Below are 21,168 nucleotides of genomic sequence, written 5' to 3' on the forward strand. Positions count from 1 at the left end.
TACACATGATCTCAAGAGGGTACTGAATGAGCTCAGTGGCAGTTTTTTAAGTTTGGTCATTATTATCATGGTTTTATTCACTGTCAAAGATGAAAAGAAAAATCATAATTCATATTTTCCTTTGTTTCATCACAATTTAAGCAAGCCTAGTAATAGACACAATATTTCTGACACTGAGAATACATTCATTGAGGTCCATAGATGTTCCTAGATACCAAGAATATGCAAATAGCCCTTGTAGAAGTGGAGCAATATTCCATTTACCTAGGTATACATTTTATGCAGATTTTCACCTGGGGTGGAACAGGTAGGGCCCTTTCTCACTCACCCTATTCGTTTCTATTCCGTTCCGTTCTGGCCCGTTCCGAGATCTGATGCGAACTCCCCCCCCCCTCTCCCCCCTCTAGTTTGCGTACACACTGCAGTCTTGTTTCGTTCCGGGTTCTGTTTACGGTTTGCCTTTTGAGCGTTTACGCTTGCCGTAGGCCAGTGTTTCTCAAAGTGGGGGGCGCGCCCCCCAGGGGGGGCGCAGAGGCATGACAGGGGGGGCCTTGAGATAAAAAAAATTAAATAAAAATTTATTTTTTTTGGATTACAGAAAATTATCACTAAAGTGCTATCTGTTGCAGCTGCACTGTTCTCCATGAAAATACCATATTTGGATAAGTTTGACCATTTCTCAAAATCTGAAAATCATTATTTAATAAAACACAGAAAAGGATCACCAAGTTACTCTGGATAAAAAAAACTTTACAGACAACATTGAGACAAAGCTTCCTGACACATCTCCATCCAAACTCTTGGAAGAACTCATTGAAATCTCATCCGATACCACCTGGAGAGCTAGTTTCAGAGTGTGGTGCTGAGTACCAAGTATCTCATGATGCAGCAGTTAAGGTGTTGATACCATTCAGCACCACATATCTGTGTGAAGCTGGCTTTTCATCCATGACAGATCTGAAAACTAAATATAGGGCCAAGTTGAGCCTTGAGGATGACATGCGTGTTGCCTTGTCAAAGACTGACAGCAATAAAGACTGTTTGCTTATTTCCTATGTTCGCTTTGTAAATTCCCAGTCACTGAGTGAAGATCTGCTGTTTTGCAAATATGTCAAAAACAGAGCGACAGCTGATGAGCTCTTCAAAATTATTGACAGTTACCTGACAGAACATGGACTGAAATGGGAGAACTGTGTGGGCTTTTGCTCTGATGGTGCGCAGGCCATGGCAGGGAAAAGGAGGGGGCTACAGGCGCTCATCAAGGGGGTCTCGCCAAACGCGCAATGGACGCACTGTAAATTCACAGAGAGGCGCCAGCGTCAAGACAGCTTAGCCCTGAGCTGAATGAGGTTTTGACAGAAGTTATAAACGTAGTAAATTTCATCAAAACCCGAGCCCTCAAATGGGGTAAATTCTCTAGGGAGGCGCAATCGCAACTTATTTTTTACAAAGTGTTGAACAGAAGCTATTGGACGCCTAGTAAACTGGCCAGACTGAAATTAAGGGACAGTGACATCTGCTGGAGATGTGAGAAGGAGACAGGCACTTTACTGCACATGCTGTACGAATGTGAGAAGGTCCGGAAAATGTGGGATCAAATTGTGATATTCCTAAATAAGGTTCTGAATGTGAAGATAAATAACGCCCCAATGGCATGTGTTTTGGGTATAGTACCGAAAGGGATTAAACTGCCTAAATACCGGGGAATGTGGTATAGAATGGCCATGATATCAGGATGTAGAATTGCATTACGACATTGGAAATCACCTGTTGATATTACTTTTAAAGAATGGATGGAACTAATGTTCCGGACAGCATCATATGAAAGGGTGACGTATAGAGTCGCAGGGAGAGAGGATATTTTCGCTGAGGTATGGGACAGTTTTCTACACCTGACTGAACGGTCTGGGGACAAATGATTAAGGTGGGATTACAATGTTATCAAGGATGAATATGAAAAAAGGGATCTGATCTGATGGTACTTGTGCTTTATAATGTATTGTGTATGTATGTACATGTATTTTATGTCCGGATGGTGTATCTATGGAACGGTCACTGTCTCTATCACACTCACATGTGCGCAGGTATAGCCGCATACAAGTATCTAGGATACACATATTCATATGTGTACATAATAGGTTTACACACACTCATATACACAAGGATAAGTTATACACGTCAGGGGCACACATACATGTACATACTCACTTATAGGAAATAGGCATACACACACCTACATATACACATAGTTGAAATATAGGCTTTCACTGACACATATGGGGGATACACATGTATATAGGAGACACACACATACGTAGCTGAGACGCACATATATATACACGTCTGAGATATACACTCACATAGGGGGCAGAGGCACACATGGATACGAGACACACACAAGAGATAGGAGTACAGTCACATACCAGGAAGATGCACACACACACATATGAGGCATGTACACATGCTTACGTGATACACGTACCCACATACATGTGTTGGAGACATGTGTGCATGCATGTTATCATGCACAACTGCATGTGTCTGGGGCGCTTTCTCTCACATGCAATATGGAGAAGGGTGGCATCCCGATAGAGGATGCAGCACATACCTGCTCGAAGGTAGTTCGGTCTACATGCAAAGTATATATATCAGGGATGTATACGCATAATGTATAGTATAGTATGTTTCTTTTTTCGTAAGTCTTTTTTTATTTTCCATGTCAGTTGTTAATGTATTTGTATGAGTCCTTTACATGTTTTGTATGTTCTTACAAAAAAGAAAAAGGCAAATCCTGGAAATTGCATATGATGATGTGGAAAGAGATGTTTTGAATATTGGAGAGATTTGTGCAAAAAATATAAAAAAAAAAAGAAAAAAAAAACCCGAGCCCTGAAAGCGCGCCTGTTCTCTGCGCTGTGTGAGGAGATGGGAGCTGACCATTCTGCAGTGCTGTTTCACAGCGAGGCAAGGTGGCTCTCGCGAGGGAAGGTGTTGTCAATTTGAAAGGTCACGATATTGGTGATATTTCAATAAATTTAAACATGGCCCATTTCATGACTATTTTGTTGGGGCGAGGGGAGGGGGGGGGGCCCAAGATATTTTGGTCCGCCAAAGGGGGGCCTGACAGAAAAAGTTTGAGAAGCACTGCCGTAGGCGATGATGTCACGTTTGAAAATGTAAACACAGGAAGTGTTAACATGGCGCTGATATAAAATGAATAAATAAGCAATAAATATGAAGTTATATTTGAACCTCTGTTGTCAAGCCTTGTCAATATAACCCACCCCATTTTATCACGAATGGATGGTGTTGTAGAGTTCGCTTTTGAGCGTTTCCCAGGGCTAACGCTAAGCTAACGTTTTTTTTTTTTTTTTTTTTAATTATCTTTCTTCCCCTCCTTTTTTCCCGATTTTTCTCCCATCCCACCCTTCCTGGTTGTTGCGTACTTTCCCCTACTGTTGGTCCGGGAGACCGGAGACTGTCACATGCTTTCCTCCGACGCATGTGCAGCCTGGGGCAGGCCAACCTGGCCGCGCAGGTTCTCACCGGGGAGAGTGTAGCGTGTGGGAGGCCACACTATCTCTCCTCAGTTCCAACCCTCGCTGAGCAGGCGCCCCGACCGAACTGTAGGGGTCGCTGTCCACAGCGCCCAGGACCCACCCTTCAGCTTTTCCCACCCCCTGATACAGCCAATTGTATCAGTGTGAGAGGCCAGCCAAGCTGATGGCAACGCCGGGAGCTGGATTCGAACAGGCGAATCCTAGTGTCTCCCGGTGTTGGTGACGAACGTAATCTCCGTGCGCCACCTGCCCCCCCCTAAGCTAACGGTTAACGCTAGTTAGCTTAGCCTAGTCTAGTATAGCCTGTAGCACTTTTTCTTTTCAGCAAAGAACGTGCAATAAACAAAACGGATACATTCACTGTGTGTTCTGCCTCTTTTCTCACAAATGGAACTCTGTTGTAGAGTCCGCTTTTGAGCGTTTTGCAGGGTTAACGTTAACGCTAAGCTAACAGCTAACGCTAGTTAGCTTAGCCTGTCCCGCAGCTAACATTATCCCATCGTTCGTGGTAATTATATTACATGTCATTGATCTACTGGTCGACCACGGCCGACTGGTTGGGCACCACTGGTCTAATAGAAATAAATGCATTCAAACAAGAAACTAATGTATAGAAAATAGCATGGCAAACAAAAATTGCCAGGCCTAATGCGAGCCAGGGAAGTGCTGTGCGTTTGTAACGTGGCTTCATGTTTCATCCACTTGTTTTTGGTTGAGGTCTGAACTCTCAAATTGCCCATAAATATCGTTTTTAAGGGTATTCTCCAGTTGTTGTTGTGTGGCGTTATCTGCCCAAAATTCAAGCAAGCATGACAGTAACGACGTTGTGTATGTCACGCCCCCCCGCACCCGCACGGCCCGATTCCGAGACCACCTAATCCAACTGATCCCGTTCAGCGGGGGGTAAAACGAATCAGCGCCGTTTCGCATCCCAAAAGGGGTGAGTGAGAACACTTCCCCCCCCCCCCCCCCCCTACGTTCCCGGGAGCAGTGATTCGATCCCCAAACGTAAGTGAGAAAGGGCCCTTAGGGACCTGCACTGGCTCCCCATTGCCGCACAAATCCGCTTCAAGGTCCTTGACCTGGCATATCGCGCAGCAAAGGGAACGGCTCCCGCCTACCTCCGGTCAATGATCTCCAACTACTAGGGCTGACCTTTGAGGCTTTTTTTGGCCGTCGAAGCTTCTGGGCCCAAGTCAAGATTCGATTTTAATTCGAAGCTTCGACAATAATTAATTTTTATTTTTATTTTTTAAAGATTTATTTGCATCTTATGTTGTGGGACTTGTACAGCACTTTGGTCAACGTTGTTGTTTTTAAATGTGCTCTATAAATAAAGTGGATTGGATTAATTAATTAAATTAATAATGAGTCGTTACACAGCCAACAACATTATTATGTTGCAACCTTCGTCTATAAAGCAAACAATTATATAAATATTTATATGTAGTTAATAGAGACAAAGGCAGAATTCGACTTAATTAAGCATGTTTTATTAAGACATGTTTGTATATGGGTCGGGACACTGCTGCTGACTGAGTGTCTTATCAAACACAGGTAAAACTAAAAATACTATAGAGAATTATCAGTGCTGTAAAGTTTAAACCTTTTAAAATCTTAGACAAACGAAATACTTTGCTTTTATGAAATATTGTAAGCTGTCATTTGAGGCTTTATAAAAGCAGCAAGTTGTATTCAACACAGAGGAGTTAATGAGGAATCTCCATGTGCTTGTTGTAGTTAACAAAGAGAGGCGGAGTTAATGAGGTGTATGACGTCCGTTGCATTGGAGGCGCAAGATTTTGCAGTAAAAAGAAGAAAAAAATATTTGAATTTTATTTTCCAGTTCAAATCCTGTGCCCATCGAACAAAGCTTCGAAGTATTTAAGACAGCCCTACTAACTACTACACACCCTCAAGACCCCTCCGCTCTACATCCACTCCTATCTGAGCTTCAGGTGGGTCATCAAAGAGAAGCTGCCTATTCTCAGTCCTCGCTCCACAATGGTGGAACGAACTTCCCACCACAGTTAGGACAGCCGAAACCCGATCAATCTTATAGACTAAAAACACACTTCTTAAATCAATATCTGAAATGAAAAAATTAAAACGTACTTACCGTCTTATACTATCATGCACTATTCCTACTATACTAATACCGGTATGTCTTTAAAACTATGCACTCATTACTGCAGCACCCAAGTTTCAGCACGGTTTGATGAACATTGTTACTCAGTTGTAAGAGTCGTACCCTTACTGCTGACTTGCCGTACAGAACTTACTCACTTTGGATAAAAGCATCTACGTTAGCCTCATAGCATAATTGCCTAAGTCATTTTTCAAGACTTTCGGAAAAGAAAAAAATTATTTTGGCACAAGCCACACAAGTGAGTTAGGCAGAAAGGGATTTGTAACATAACAAGGTTCTGATTGGCTGAGGACACAGCCACTACGCCAGGGTGGTGCTGCAGTGTGAGAAGAGTAGAGTTAGACAGAAATATCAATTTGGCCAAAAAATTACTTAGGCAATTATGCTATGAGGCTAACGTAGATGCTTTTATCCAAAGCGAGTAAGTTCTGTATGAGGTTAATTCAGCTAAACGACTAAATGTAAATGTATGGTAATATTTACACATTAACCTACTAGTGAGCTTCACACATATTAACATACCATAATAAAAGTATTATAATTTTTTGGAATGAATAGATTATGTACATAATACACCCACAACAACCCAGCTAGGAAGACAATGGCTACAATGTATCAAAGTGATCAAAACGGAACGTTGAATGATCTCTTAAGTATAATACCAAGCAGTCGAATGATAACGAGCATCAGCAATGACAGGTGTCTCCAATGGTTCTTTACATTTAATTAAATATGCATTTTCATTGCGTATGGGACTTGTGAGTTTATGGTGTGTATGTGTGCGTGTGCCTGTGTACCTGCGTGCATGTGTGTGTGTGTGTATGTGTGTGTGTGTGTGTGTGTGTGTGTGTGTGTGTGTGTGTTTCTTACCCAGAGATCATGCTCGGCGTAGTCAAACAGCAGCCATACTTTGCGGTCAGCGTGCGACAGGAACACCTTCTGCAGTGAGATCACATTGGGATGTTTCAGCTCCCTCAGAAGCTGCAGAACACAAACAGTCAGGGGACTGAAACGGTGGTGTAGTGGTTAACACTGTCGCCTCACAGCAAGAAGGTCCAGGGTTCGATTCCCACTTGGGGACCAGGTTTCCGCGTTGCCAGGTACCCAGGTGGGGTATCTCCCAGGCCCTTCTTTTTTTTTTTATATTTTTTTTATTATTGCAAAACAAAAAATTATTAAAAGTCAGTACTCAACACACAATGCATAATGAAACTTTCAGTAAAGGTGGTTATAATATATGCAAGTACAGAAACAGGATAAAACAAAAATAGTCTATAATAACATTTTAGCCGTATACAGTGTATATCCAGCGAAATTACAATTATATAAATGTTAGTATATAATATACCCCTAATACCTATTTTCTAAAACCCTACACACATATGCTCCAGCTCAAACCCCCCCCTCCCAGACCCCCTCTTGGATAGTACCTCCATTATCCCTCACTCCTGACCAGACACCACCATTATAAGCTAGCTTTTATTCTCTCCACCACTTCTAACCACATTGACATTTTGGATTCATTGAGCCCCAGAATTCTTGCTGTAGATATTTCTTGATATATCACATCAAGATATGTAAGAAACCACACTTTTCGGCACATTTTTTCCGGTTGAAACCAACGTGATGCGATCAGTTTTTTTAGCTACTGTGATACCCGATAAAACCAATCTTTTTAGTTGTGGATTCACTGCAAACTCAAAAACATCATTCAATAGTAATACCGCGGGGTGTACAGGTATATTCCAAAATACGAGTGTTGATAATTGTTGGGATACATCTTTCCAGAATGCCTTAACTGGTGGGCAGTCCCAATACATGTGCATAAATGTTCCTTCGTCCCCATTTGTACATTGGGAGCATTTGGAGTCTTGTATAAGCCCCATTTTGCACAGCCTTATAGGAGTCAAGTATGTCCTGTGAATATAGTTCAGATTGATTTGTTGATGATCCGGGTTCCTTGATGTAAGTCGGACATTTGCCCAGGCTCCTTGCCAATCAAAGTCATATTCCAGGTCTGGTATATCCCTCCTCCAGACAGTGTCTATTTGAAGGGTTTCATACGAGGACGTTAGTAATTGATAATAAAAACTTGATACAAAACCTCCCAATGTATCTCTTTCATAGAAAAATTTGTGGTATCTGTGGTGTTCAATTGGTACTAGTAATGGAACACCGTGAGATCTCATACAAAGTCGTAACTGTATGTAAAAAAGCCATGTGGACTCGGTGAGGTTAAACTTTATACATATTTCGACATAACTACAGAGGCCCTTGTTATTAAAAATATCCCCTAATGTGTGTATGCCTTTCTCTTCCCATATAGGGAATCTTATAGGTCGCTTTCCCATTAAGAGTGCATTGTTATTGAATATGGGAGTGTGATTATGCCATTCTTGAGGTTTAGGATATTTCTTTTGTGTTTCCTGCCATGTTCTGATTGCATGGGTAATTATTGGGCCAAATTCTCGCTCACAATGCTTGATTGAAAGTTTAGTGTGTGCTATGTCTTCCAGTCTCTGTGGGGCTACCATGTTTCCTTCTAATTCTCTCCAAGATACCAAAGCCTGGGGATCAGACCATATCTTCACTGGTCTTAAAGTGAAGGCCTTAAAATATTGTAAAAAATCTGGGACTGCCATGCCACCGTCTGCTTTATTTCTCTGTGCGGTGGATCTTTTTATGCGAGGTGGTTTGTTATTCCAAATAAATTTGTATGTGGAGGTTTGTAATCTTTTCCAGTAGCCCTCTGGAGGAGGTAACGGAAGCATTGAGCTGAAGAAATTGATTCTTGGTAATACATCCATCTTAACTATTGATACCCTTGCCTGTACTGAGTTTTTAAGTTTTGCCCACCTGTCCAGGTCGTCTTTGATTTTGTTCTGTATTTTTGTGTAATTGTGCTTCACCGTTTGTCTTATGGTGGGAAATATTTCCACACCCAAGCATCTGAAATGTTTGACCATAGGTATCGCACCTGGGAGGGTTGTGTCTTTTTTTTCAGGCCCTTCTGTGTGGAGTTTGCATGTTCTCCCCGTGCTCGCAAGGGTTTCCGCCCCGATAAGATAAACCCAATGGAAAAACATGCACACAACAGATCGCTAACGCTGCCGCTGGCGAAGACGGGCATGAGCACTTGGATTGGTCCCCGGGCGCGGTAACTCGCCGACGCCCTGTCTGCTCACGGCTGCCTTTGGGGGGGAAGGACGACGGGATGGGTCAAGCGCAGAGCTCAATCGCATCGGCGACTGAGAAAAAATACAATGCATGCGTGTGTGTATTCCAGTGTGTGTGTGCCGCTCCCATTGCATGTCCCAGTTCGTTGCATGCCGAATAAAGACCTCTAAAGAGGTCCTGCATTATTATTATAACCAAGTACCAACCACACCAATACACTACCAGCTAGGGCTGCACGATTCTTGCTAAAATGTGAACGCGATTTTTCTCTCTAAGAATTGAGATCACGATTCTCTCACATGATTATTTTTTTCAATAAAAACATGTATTGCACATAGGGATGCACGATATTGATTTTTTGACACCAATAACTTTATGCTCCTCAAGCCGATATCGATATTTATCGTATTAATTCTTTTAACACTATGATCGCCGGGGACGAGTTAAGACGTCATTCCTAGCCATGCTCATTCTGCCGAAGACGCCGTAACTCGTCTTTGATGTCAATATTTCAAAAATCTGTGACCGAGATCATATTTCCCCTCCGGAGCCCTGAGACACACTGCAAAGCTCCACTCAACTCTCTAGCGGTTCAAGAGCGCCATCTGGTGGCCGATCGGCAGATCGCCAACCGGAAATTAGCCTTTGAACCCGTAGTGCTCATCCATATGTGGTCCGGGCACTCGCTATCGTTAGAGAGACTCCGTCTTGACACAGTGAACATCGATCGGTGCAAATAACTCGAAAAAACAACATGATTTGGACGTATATACTATTATACAACCTGGAAATGGATCGGGCATTTCTCCATCCCATAATAGAAAAAAATCTGTTCCACGCTCATCTGCCAGCGGCGCGAGGAAGCCACGGTAAGATTCAGCGTTATATTCTAACGTGTTCCATATAAACTGCTATGATGAACATATGACCCACTCTGGATGAATCATCTAACGCTGCCCACGGAATTATAAACGACCCCCCGCCCATCCGGTCATCATCAGATGACACGTAGTAACTTCTAGAACCACGTCCAGTTGAAATGTTTTATCTCGCGCCGATTGCTATCAAACTGTATTTCATCATCAATATAATGCATTTGGAGCTATAAATCAAGTTCCGGAGAAAGCTGCAGAAAACGATAAAAACATACTTATACTTTAGACCATATTTTAGTATGAATATGTGAATGAAAAAGTTTAACGTTGCTACACCCTGAACAATACATATAAGACATTGAATGGGCCATAATAATGGCAATTTAGCAATAGAATTTAAAAAGTTATAGCCCTGCAAAGAAGGGGAACTTCTCCATAGACAAATAGAGCTGGGGAGGGATGGTAAATTATGAATTTAACCCATGGCGATCAAAGTGTTAATGCATATATGTGTCACCTCACAGCGCTTTATGCCAGATCTCTACATTTTCATTTTTCAGATTATTCCAGATTGCTAAAGTACAGAATCTAAGCTTTCAAATGATGTGTCATATGTTGACATCTGAGAATGTTTTGAACACGATGTGCCCAATTATAACTTCTAAAACTGGCTGTGTTCTAGATTACCAAAGAGGTGAAAAGGTGTCTCAAAGGAAGGCAACTTTTCACACTTCAGACAGTTTCAACTGGGCGTCAACAAACCCCCCTCCAGCAACGCCCCTCACCTGAATAACATTAACATAATTAAGTGCTGCTGAATCAGAGTTCTCTCTCCTTAGGCCCCGTCCACACGAACGCTGGGTTTAATGTAACCGTGATTGTATGTGCGCAGTTGCACTGTTCGGCCACACACAACCAGGGATTTGCTACACTGCAACCGCGGTCTTTTGAAACCGGTGGCCAGGGTGGAGTTGTGAGGTTTTGCAGTTGCGTGTGGGCATAGCAACCGAGGTTATTCCCAGTGTTTACAGCAGAGCTGTCGCAATTATTCCCCATGTTCACGGCAGACCGCGGGGTAGAGAGATTAGAGCAGAGCCAACTACACCAGTGTTTACAGCAGAGCTGTCCCAAGTAGCGTTATATGAAAATGATTGTAACAAACTTTTGTTCAAAACGTATCGTCTGTGTTGAAGAGTGTTGTGATCGACTGATGTCTGTTGACGCTCAGAGTAAACATGTAGCTGCAGCTAAACTAAACTCATGTGTCGTCAAGTTATTGTTATAACTTATAAGGAACCCAGTCCAGACAGCATCCCCTTAACAATTGTTTGTATTGAGCCGTATTGTATTGTACCCATTCTGCAATCTGTTAAATAACGTTTACATCCATTTCATATCGGTAACGTTACTTCTTCTTCTTCAGTTAATTAATGGCAGATCGCGACCCAACAGGAAGTTTAGTGAGCGTTCAGTCTTTTCTGATTGGTTGAAATGGCCTTCATGTCTGAACAACATCGCCGCCTACTGCTTTGGCATTGTATTACATTGTACTAAATGTATCGGTTGCTGGGTTCCAGCTCTGCCGTGAGTACGCAGTTATACACGGTTGTCCACCTGTGTTCACCGTGTGGACGGAGTTTTATTTTTTCAAACTTCGGTCATATTAAATCCAAACTCTCGTGTGGACAGGGCCTCAGGACCCCTGTCTCTCCAGGACCCCCTATCTGGACTGTATAGGACTGTGAAGCTATGTACCCCCCCCCCCCCCCCATGCTGCTTTGACACCAGAATTATTGTTAAATCTATGTCACAATGAGAAAAAGCAACAAAGTCCTCACTCAGTGACATGGGCCTAATGTTATGTAGCTCTGCAAGCTGCTTACACACTGCTTATCATATCACTCCTAGCTACACATACGCACGGTCCTCATGTCATGAGGTGATGAGCATCTTAAACTATCTGGACTCAGTGGTTAAGAGGTGATGCAGCATCTTAAACTAGCTGGACTCAGTGGTTAAGAGGTGATGCAGCATCTTAAACTACTGTGTGTATTGAGCTGTATTGTACTGTACCCATTCTGCAATCTGTGCTGAGATTATAAACTTGTTGTTGTTACACACACACACACACACACACATACACATGGACCCTGCATCCATACACTTTCGTCTTGTTTACAGCTCTCCACCTTGCTATCTGATGCTCATCTCTTAGACACTGATGTAGCAGTACTGTCTACCTGTATGTCATGTATGTCAATGTTATGATGAATTGAAAATGGGGGACCCTGATGTAAACAAGACGAAAGTCTTTCTCTGGTCTGCATCCCCTTAACAATTGTGTGTATTGAGCTGTATTGTACTGTACCCATTCTGCAATCTGTGCTGAGATTATAAACTTGTTGTTGTTACACACACACACACACACATGGACCCTGCATCCATACACTTTAGTCTTGTTTACAGCTCTCCACCTTGCTATCTGATGCTCATCTCTTAGACACTGATGTAGCAGTACTGTCTACCTGTATGTCATGTATGTCAATGTCATTATGAATTGAAAATGGGGGACCCTGATGTAAACAAGACGAAAGTCTTTCTCTGGTCTGCATCCCCTTAACAATTGTGTGTATTGAGCTGTATTGTACTGTACCCATTCTGCAATCTGTGCTGAGATTATAAACTTGTTGTTGTTACACACACACACACACACACATGGACCCTGCATCCATACACTTTCGTCTTGTTTACAGCTCTCCACCTTGCTATCTGAAACAATAGCTATCAATATAACGTTAGCAACTTTAACTTGCTAGCTAGCTAACGCTAACGTTAATGTAATAAACGTGACATGGTTGGACTTGTGGTCGGCAGAAAAACTTGGTGTAGTTTTATCAAAGATGCGGAATTGTAAACATGCTACTGTAAACATAAACAAACATTCTTAAACTTACCCATGCAGACGCATCTCGACCGATCTCAGTTAATTCCGTTGAATAGCGCGGTGTTTTCACCGGTGAGCAAGACTGAATCAACTGGTTTAACAAAGTTCATGTACTCGTTCATTAGATCCAATGCATTCATCTCTTTCTGATCCAGAGTGCTAATCCCATTGAAAGTGTAAACAGACAGAGCCAGTGCGTCGCTCTAACACTCCCCCAATGTAAATCTCTGCGGGCTGCAGGCTAGGTTTGATTCACATGCAAATACAGTAATTACGCCCCCGTTTCATTGAAATAAAGTCCGTGAACAACCTAAATTTAAACACAGGTTTGACACTATTTTAGATATTCTAACTGTTCGTTTTTATAGTAAACAAGTACTTATACATTCAATTTATAATAATGTGAAGAAAAGAAAAAAAACACATAAAAAAAAAAGAGAAAACTCTAGCAGGTCTAGCCGAGAAAGGGGCGGGCCGAGTTGTGGTCGCAAGCGCTGGTACGTGACACATATTTCTTTTTATCAAATTTTTTTTCTTTTTTTTTTCAACATGAAACAAAACATATCACAATACAATAATAATAATACATAAAAAGACTTCCCAGGACAATTACTTAACACCAACTTAAATGTATATTCCTGTAGTTTTGACCTAACCAGACAACAGAAACAAAAGCCAAGACAACAGTTTTGACTGATAAAGTGACCATATTTATTTTTCCAAATGAAAATTCACAATCCGTCAACAACTTATAATACATCCAACCTAAGACGCTCAAAGCTTTTTTCTTCTTTTTTCAAAGCTGTCCACCTTGAAAGAAAGGCTTTGAGTGGACACATAGCCTAGCAGGTCGCCTGCGGCATCACCACCGCTGCGATGGTGTTAGAAGCCTACGACGACGGCGCGAGCACGCTTGTACCTATTGACGAGTCGTTTGCTAAATTAAAGAAGTTTGACAGAAATGACCCAAGGGCTCAAGCCGCTAGCTTTTAAGCAGTCCTTGGTGGTGCAAATTAACCTGGCTACTACGGAGCAATAAGTGACTGCGTATTCAACCAAGGGTTGCATCAGCCATGAAAGGGGCTAGCTTTGCTTAGCTCCCCGCGTCGTCGCAGGCTTTTAAGTTAACACAATAACACACCATCGCAGCGGTGGTGATGCCGCAGGTGACCTGCTAGGTTGGATGTATCACAAGCCGCTGCACTTTTCCCTCCTCGTGGAACTTCTGCATTGCATTTATTACAAAGAGCAAGCAAACTTTTCCCCTCTGAAACAATCCCCACTAGCGTCGCCATCTTTGTTTACATCCGCGCTGCTTTCAAGAAACATACGTGGCTACGTCACAGCCAAGAAAGGGAGCGCTGGATTTGTGTAAAACGCCCTGTTCCTAAACCACACGCTACCAGTGGTACCACAGTACTGGCAAAACGGGAGGAGCCGACAGTCAAATAAACGCACTTCATCCAAATTCACCCACACCGCATTTTTTTTACCAAAAAATATATTATATTATCGGAGCTATTAATAACGTTATCGGGTTTATCGGGATGACGTCATAATTGCTGATATCGGCCCGATAATTATCGGCCCGATAATTATCGTGCATCCCTAATTGCACTCTGCATGCAATTAATAGCGTGTTTTGCTTTACATCGTGTAAGTGTGGTTGACATCGCAACTGGGATTGTTCCGAAGCAAATAAGTCAATACGTGAATGCAGCGTGACGTGAATGCATAGAGACAGGGCCGCCTGGGAGAAATGCGAGGCCCTGTGCGAGATTTAAACGCTTTTTTTCATACAGTCAACATATTCTTAAATAATAGCGCTGCCCGAGGCTGGGCATGATACAGTCAACATATAGCAAGAGAGAGCGAGAGAGAGCTCCCGTTCTACAGTCAATATACAGTGTACAGAGAGAGAGAGAGAGAGAGAGACACACACATTGGAAAGAAATTGAAATGCTATTTGGCCCTAAACAGAGAGTACACAGTGGCAGAATACCTGAGCACTGTGACTGAAGATCCTTGACTAGGTACAGACTCAGCGAGCACAGCCTAGCCATCGAGAAAGGCCGCCATAGGCAGACTGTGTGTGTTAGAAAGAGAGAGAGAGAGAGAGAGAGCATGTGTGTTTGTGTGTTAGAGAGAGAGAGCATGTCTGTGTGTCATGCGTGTGTGTTAGAGAGAGAGAATGTATGAGAGAGAGATAAGCAAAGATGAGCCCCTAAAGGATATTCAACTTTTAATGGAAGAACAAAACAGAAGGAAAAGATAACTTCACAAAGGCAACATGAATATACATAGATCCAAAAGGACAAAGATCAACACTTAAATCCAAAGAGAAGAGGGTCTATACCAGAGAAAACAAAGTAGCAAGGAGCCAAGGGCCGACATCAGCTAAATAGGCTAACTGCAAATAGAGTAGCCAGGTACTGACACCAGGCCACACACAGCTTTGGCCAACACTACCCAAGCTACACAAACGACCAAGACAATTCACACACAGCACATGTCGTATCTCCAAATGTTGTGAAGTAACATATGTTTTTCCTGGAAAAAAACATTGTTATTAACAAAACATTCGGGAGGGGAAGGAAGGAAGAGTGGGGTAATGTCCAATGGACATCTTACCTGCACCAAGGAACGCAGGGCGAAAGGCCGCAACACAGGTCTCCACGTTGACGAAAGGCCTCTCGCTGGCGGGACAAAAAGAAGCTATGGCCGGAGCCTTGTCATGGTGCAGGCCCGACTACATCTTCTGTCAAAGATGATGTCGTAGTCAGAGTGCCAGGGCCCCCTGCTATTCTCACGGCTAATGTCAATGGTCGTAGCACAAGCTAACAGCTAACTCTAGGCTAACTGATAGCATCAAACTAACGTTCCCAGCCGAGCGCAGCCGGCAGCTAACGTCGTAGCTAAACAGCTAACTGGCTAACAGTTAGCTCAACCCGGCTATCGCTAACCATTAGCTAACGCAGAAGCAAGCTATGCGGCTACCACTGAAAAACTGTACAACGTGAGAAAAGCAATACAGGCCAACACTTCAGACAGCCGCTGTGTTTTCCTCTTCTCATACGAAGAGAGAAGGGAAAAAGAAGGCAATACACGTCCCACTACAGAGTGGTGTTTACCATAGCGGTGCCGGCAACAAGTCCAGGCCACACACCGTTAGCTACTAGTACTACAACAGCTAGTCGGCCCGGTTGGCTCCCGAGAGAGAGAGAGAGAGAGAGAGAGAGATATCCACGGCGGGAATAGAATAGAGTGCATTAAAAACCTACCAAACGTCCAAGAGGATGGAGACAACCGCGTGGAGTTGACGAAGTTCATCTGCCGAACGACCATCCTCTTCATCTTGGCATAACAATGCTGCACGCGCTGTCTCTAGGTTAGCTAACGCTAGTTAGCCTTTAGCTAAGCTAGCTACTAGCCGACATCATCATGGCTATATCCCGACTGAACCACACGTTAGCACTCAATATTATAACGTAGCTAAAGCTAACTAGCTGTCCCTGTCTTTAGCCGGGATGGCTAGCCTGACTGAACTGTCTAACATGCAACAACTTTCATCTTCAGTCCATCTGCCGAACGATGTCCTCTTCATCTTGGCTGGCATAACCTCCAATGCTGCACGTGCGAAATAGTCAGACGCTAGTGATGGGTCGGTCATGAGCGACTCGTTCATAAGAGCCGATTCATTGCCGTGAGCGTGAGTCGAATCGCTCACGTCTGGCAATGAGTCGGTTCACGCCCCCCCCCCCCCCCCCCCCGGCACGCCACGCACACAGACACAATGAACTCAACAGACGCTACCTTACCTGTAACCCCTCCCCTCATTGAAACCAATTCTGCTGCCTGCAGAGCATCAGAGCTGCCTGCAGAGCCTCAGAGCCAGGAACAAGTCAGACACGTTCTACAAACGTGTCTAATGTGAAATATATAAGCATATAAGCAAAACTAGATTTTAGGTCTGTGATGAAAAAGGGCCTCGCGGGAAGGGGGGCCTCGAGAGAGAGAAAAAAAAAAGAAAAAAAAATTTGTGCGAGGCCCCCCTTCCCGCGAGGCCCTGTGCGACCGCATAGGGAAATAGGAGCGTGTTTTAATGCAACTGATCTTTATTTTGACGCAAATACATCAGAATCATCGTCATTTAGAAATGAGATTGCATACGTCTATGAATCAAGATCGCAATTTCTTTTTACCGATTAATCATGCAGCCCTACTACCGACCACATCAATACACTACCAACCACATCAAAACACTACCAGCCACATCAATACACTACCGACCACATCAAATCACTAACAGCCACATCAATACACTACCACCAACCACACCATCCAAAACACTAGTACCAACCACACCAATACACTACCAACCACATCAACACACTACAAACCACACCAATACACTACCGTACCAACCACATCAACACACTACCAACCACACCAATACACTACCAACCACATCAACACACTACCAACCACACCAATACACTACCAACCATACCAATACACTACCAACTATACCAATACACTACCAACCACATCAACACACTACCAACCACACCAATACATTACCAACCACACCAATACACTACCAACCATACCACACCAATACATTACCAAACACACCAATACACGACCTGTGCTCCTAAATGTGCTCCTACATTTCTTTGTGTGGTCAAAAAAAGTTAGCATAGAGCCCTGGTATGCATCCTAATATAACATAAATATCCGTTGCATTCGAGGGCCTGACTTGTTGTCTGGCTTACAAAGCTGCAGCCTAACCCTGGTGATAAAGAAAGAGAGAGAGACTGAGAGGGAGAGACAGAGACAGGGAGATAGAGATAGATACAGGGAGATAGAGATAGAGAGATAGAGATAGAGACAGAGATAGAGATAGAGACAGAGATAGAGATAGAGACAGAGAGAGAGAGACATAGACAGAGAGCTACTCACTGCGATCTCTCTGCAGGCTGACATAGAGATGCCAGTGCCTTCTATCTGCTTGAGGGCATAGTCCTTATCATCCTTCCTACAGAGAGAAAGAAAGAAAAAGAAAAAGCGAGAGAGACAGACAGACAGACAGACAGAGAGACAGAGAGACAGAGAGACAGAGAGAGAGCAACATCAACACCAGACCAGACTGAGAGCCGTTTGTAAAGGAACATGAAGGGGGGCCGGTTGGCAGCTGGCATGGGGGGGTGGGGGGTCCTGAGCGGAGACAAAGTTTCATTACCAGATTTGTGTAATCAAGCTCACCTCTGAGGGAGTGAAGGGAACCAGACAGGGAGCGAAATTAACTTTTTGACTCACCGGCCAGTGGCGGGTAGATGGGAAGAATCTACCCGCCAAGCATATTTCTTACCTGCCAAATCTTTTTTGATTAAAAAAAAGATATATATTTTATATAAATTTTTTTTTTTTAAATAAAATATATATTATATAATCATACTTGTAGTTGTATTATCTGCGAGACATCGCCACCACGCAATAAGTCAAAATGCTCGCTATCTGCAAACAGCTCCACTGTCTGTGTGTATACTTGAGTAGCCTCCAGCTCCAGCAAGGATTCTCCGGCCCTGCAGCTAGACCCTATATTCAGCTAGACCCTACATTCAGCATGCAAGAATTCTCCGGCGATGCAGCTGGACCCTATTGGTAACGTTACGGTTCTTTTGTCAAATCACATTCAACATGCCCTCAGCTAGAATACGCATTCAATCAATGTTATAAGACATTGATATCAGGAGCTATCTGTAGCTACTGCTAGCCCGGTAGATAACGTTAAGACAATTTAGTTTACTGGGACAGATAGATCTAATTTGAGCTAGCTAACGTGAGCTAGCTAGCGAGGGAACGGAGGTATTATGCACTCGAGTCGACTATTGCTGGAGCATTTGTTGATATCAGCAGCTATCAGTAGCTAGCCAGCTAGATACCGTTAGACAATGCCTCGTCATGTATTAAACTAAAAGTGAATAGTTGACTGGGTCATTGTTTAAACAGTAACGGTAGCTCATGGAGGTCCGATATAGACTACTAGACTGCCCACATATCGCAATGGTGGCGTTTCAGGAAGTAAACAAGCCAAATGAGAGCTTCCGATTGGTCATTTGCTTTCTTTCTCATGAAACCAGTCACGTCACTCTACTGTGATTGGACCGTTGACTTGAGTGCAATGTGGGACTTGTAGTTTTTTAACGATCTCGCGGCGGAGAAAAAAAAGACGAGAGAGGCTATAATCTGTACTCGCACAATCAAAATAAGAGTATCGTTATGAACTACATGTCTACACGCCACACGGCGGGCAGCCCTCTAAGTGTCAAGCGCCAAAGGTAAAAACTGAGCGCCCCTGGCGGGCGGCAGGCTTTAGTTTCGGTCCCTGGAACCAGACCATGTCTGGCAGCAGACGAGGGACAAAGAGCGCTGTCGATGGCCCTTGCTTGAACAATACGGTTGCTTACTACCCCTCCCTTCCCTTGACCCCCCCCTCCCCTGGCCTAATTCATGTAATAAAATCCTAAAAAGAACACAAACATCTTTAAACACTTTGATTGAAAGGCTCTTTAGGGTGGTTCTGGCTGCCAGCAGGGTCTGGGGTACTATGGCTTGGAGGAGGTACACAATATTTTGAAGGAACATGATTCAGACAAGAACATAATTTGCACCTCTCTGCGTTCAATAGAAAGCTATCTGGCTGCAAGCTATCTTAGCTTAGCTCAAATTAATGGAAGCAGATACAGATCAGCTAGCCTAGCTGTTGGTCAAAAAGTCACCTCTCCCAGAGTTTTAAGCAAGGCTAGCTGATCCATATCTGCTTCCATTCATTTGTGCTAAGCTAGGCTAGCTTGCAGCCAGATTCCTTTCTAATGAGCGCACAGTGTGAGGAAATTGGTATCCATCTTCTTGTCGGACTCTGGAAAAGACGGTAAGCACATCTCCAATAATGTGGGCGTGTTCCTTTAAGGTATAGGGTTCGGGAAGTGAGCGGGGAGATAGCATGGTTGGAGGGTTATGTTATGGAAAATATTATATGTTTCATCCTACTACAATTATTTGTACAGCTTACTGGGTATATTAGTTAGCACTCTAGTGTACATACAGCATGTTATAGAAAATGTCATGTGTTCTGTTAAATAGGCCTACATATTCTCTGTACAGCATTGACTAGGCATAACAAAAAATATTGTTTGGTTCCTGTTGGTTGTCAGTTAAGGCCATGGGTAGGTAGGGAATTTATTTAATTTAATTTTTTATTTAATTCTTTTCCCACGGCGACTATGGATAGGGAATTTCTTTATTTAATTAAAATGTTCACAACAACATGGATGCATGTACTCTGCCAGCATGTTTAATATCCATAATACTAAAGGTTTGACTAAGATTTGTATGAAACTTTATTGTAAAAAAAAAAAGTTAAAAAATAAATAAAAAATAAAATAAATTGGGTCGCACCTAAATCGGCAGGGTTGGTCGGCAACCGGAACCAAACCATTATTTTTGTTAGGCCCTACTAGTTGTTAATATAGTTAACTAGTATACGCTACTCAGTAGGGCTGTCTTAAATACTTCGAAGCTTCGTTCGATGGGCATGGGATTCGAATATGAAAATAAAATGCAATTATAAAAAAAAAATATATATATATATATATATATATATATATATATATATATATATATATATATATATGAATATTATTATTATAATTTTTTTGCTAAATCTGCCTCTCTTTGTTAATTACAACAAGCAATGCTGTTTGTTATTTAAGATGAGGTCGGACTCGGCACCGACAGATTTGTGTTCATTGTGCTGCTTTTATAAAGCCTCAAATGACGGCTTACAATATTTCATGAAAGCAAAGTGTTTTGTTTGTCTAAGATTTAAAAAGGTTTCAACTTTACAGCACTGACAAAGTTGAACAAAGTGCTGTACAAGTCCCACAACATAAAAAAAATTATTATAAAAAATTAAAATTAAAATAAAAAAAGATTCCTTTAATTTCGAAGCTTCGAATCTCAGCCCCGAAGCTTCGAATTCAAAAATAAAAATCAAAGGTCAGCCCTACTACTCAGAAACTAGGGCGACAGTCCAACAATGTTCTTAAAACAACAATGACATATTTCCAGAAAATCACATCTTGTCCTTTTCTTTTTTTTTTCTTTTTTTTCCCAATGTTAGTCGTTACGCCAATTCCCAATCCCCTTTCTGGTCGCTGCGCACTTACCCCCCACAGTCGGTCTGGGAGAGTGGAGGCTATCACGTGCTTCCTCCGACACACGTCTAGCCAATCAACCGCTTCTTTTCACCTGGCAGCGCGGACTCTCACTGAGAGGGTGTAACGTGTGGAAGGATCACACTACCCCCCTTAGATCCTATCCGCGCTGAGCAGGCGCCCCGACCGAACTGTAGGAGTCGCTGTTTACAACGACCCGGACCCACCCCACCAGCTTTCCCAC

General features: G+C 42.9%; 1 protein-coding gene across 1 annotated transcript in view; it reads right to left on the reverse strand.

The window, feature by feature from the left end:
* cdk8 (cyclin dependent kinase 8) overlaps positions 1 to 21,168 on the reverse strand; it is a 74,354-nt gene that overhangs the window by 33,917 nt on the left and 19,269 nt on the right. Inside the window, exons 2-3 of the mRNA XM_084326522.1 lie at positions 17,668 to 17,743; positions 6,580 to 6,690 (exon numbers count right to left, since the gene is read on the reverse strand). Of these exons, the coding sequence (XP_084182648.1) occupies positions 6,580 to 6,690; positions 17,668 to 17,743 (187 nt within the window). The remainder of the gene's footprint in view (positions 1 to 6,579; positions 6,691 to 17,667; positions 17,744 to 21,168) is intronic.

Source organism: Notolepis coatsorum (genome assembly GCF_963971535.1).
Source record: "Notolepis coatsorum genome assembly, chromosome: 12".
Classification (NCBI taxonomy): Eukaryota; Metazoa; Chordata; class Actinopteri; order Aulopiformes; family Paralepididae; genus Notolepis; species Notolepis coatsorum.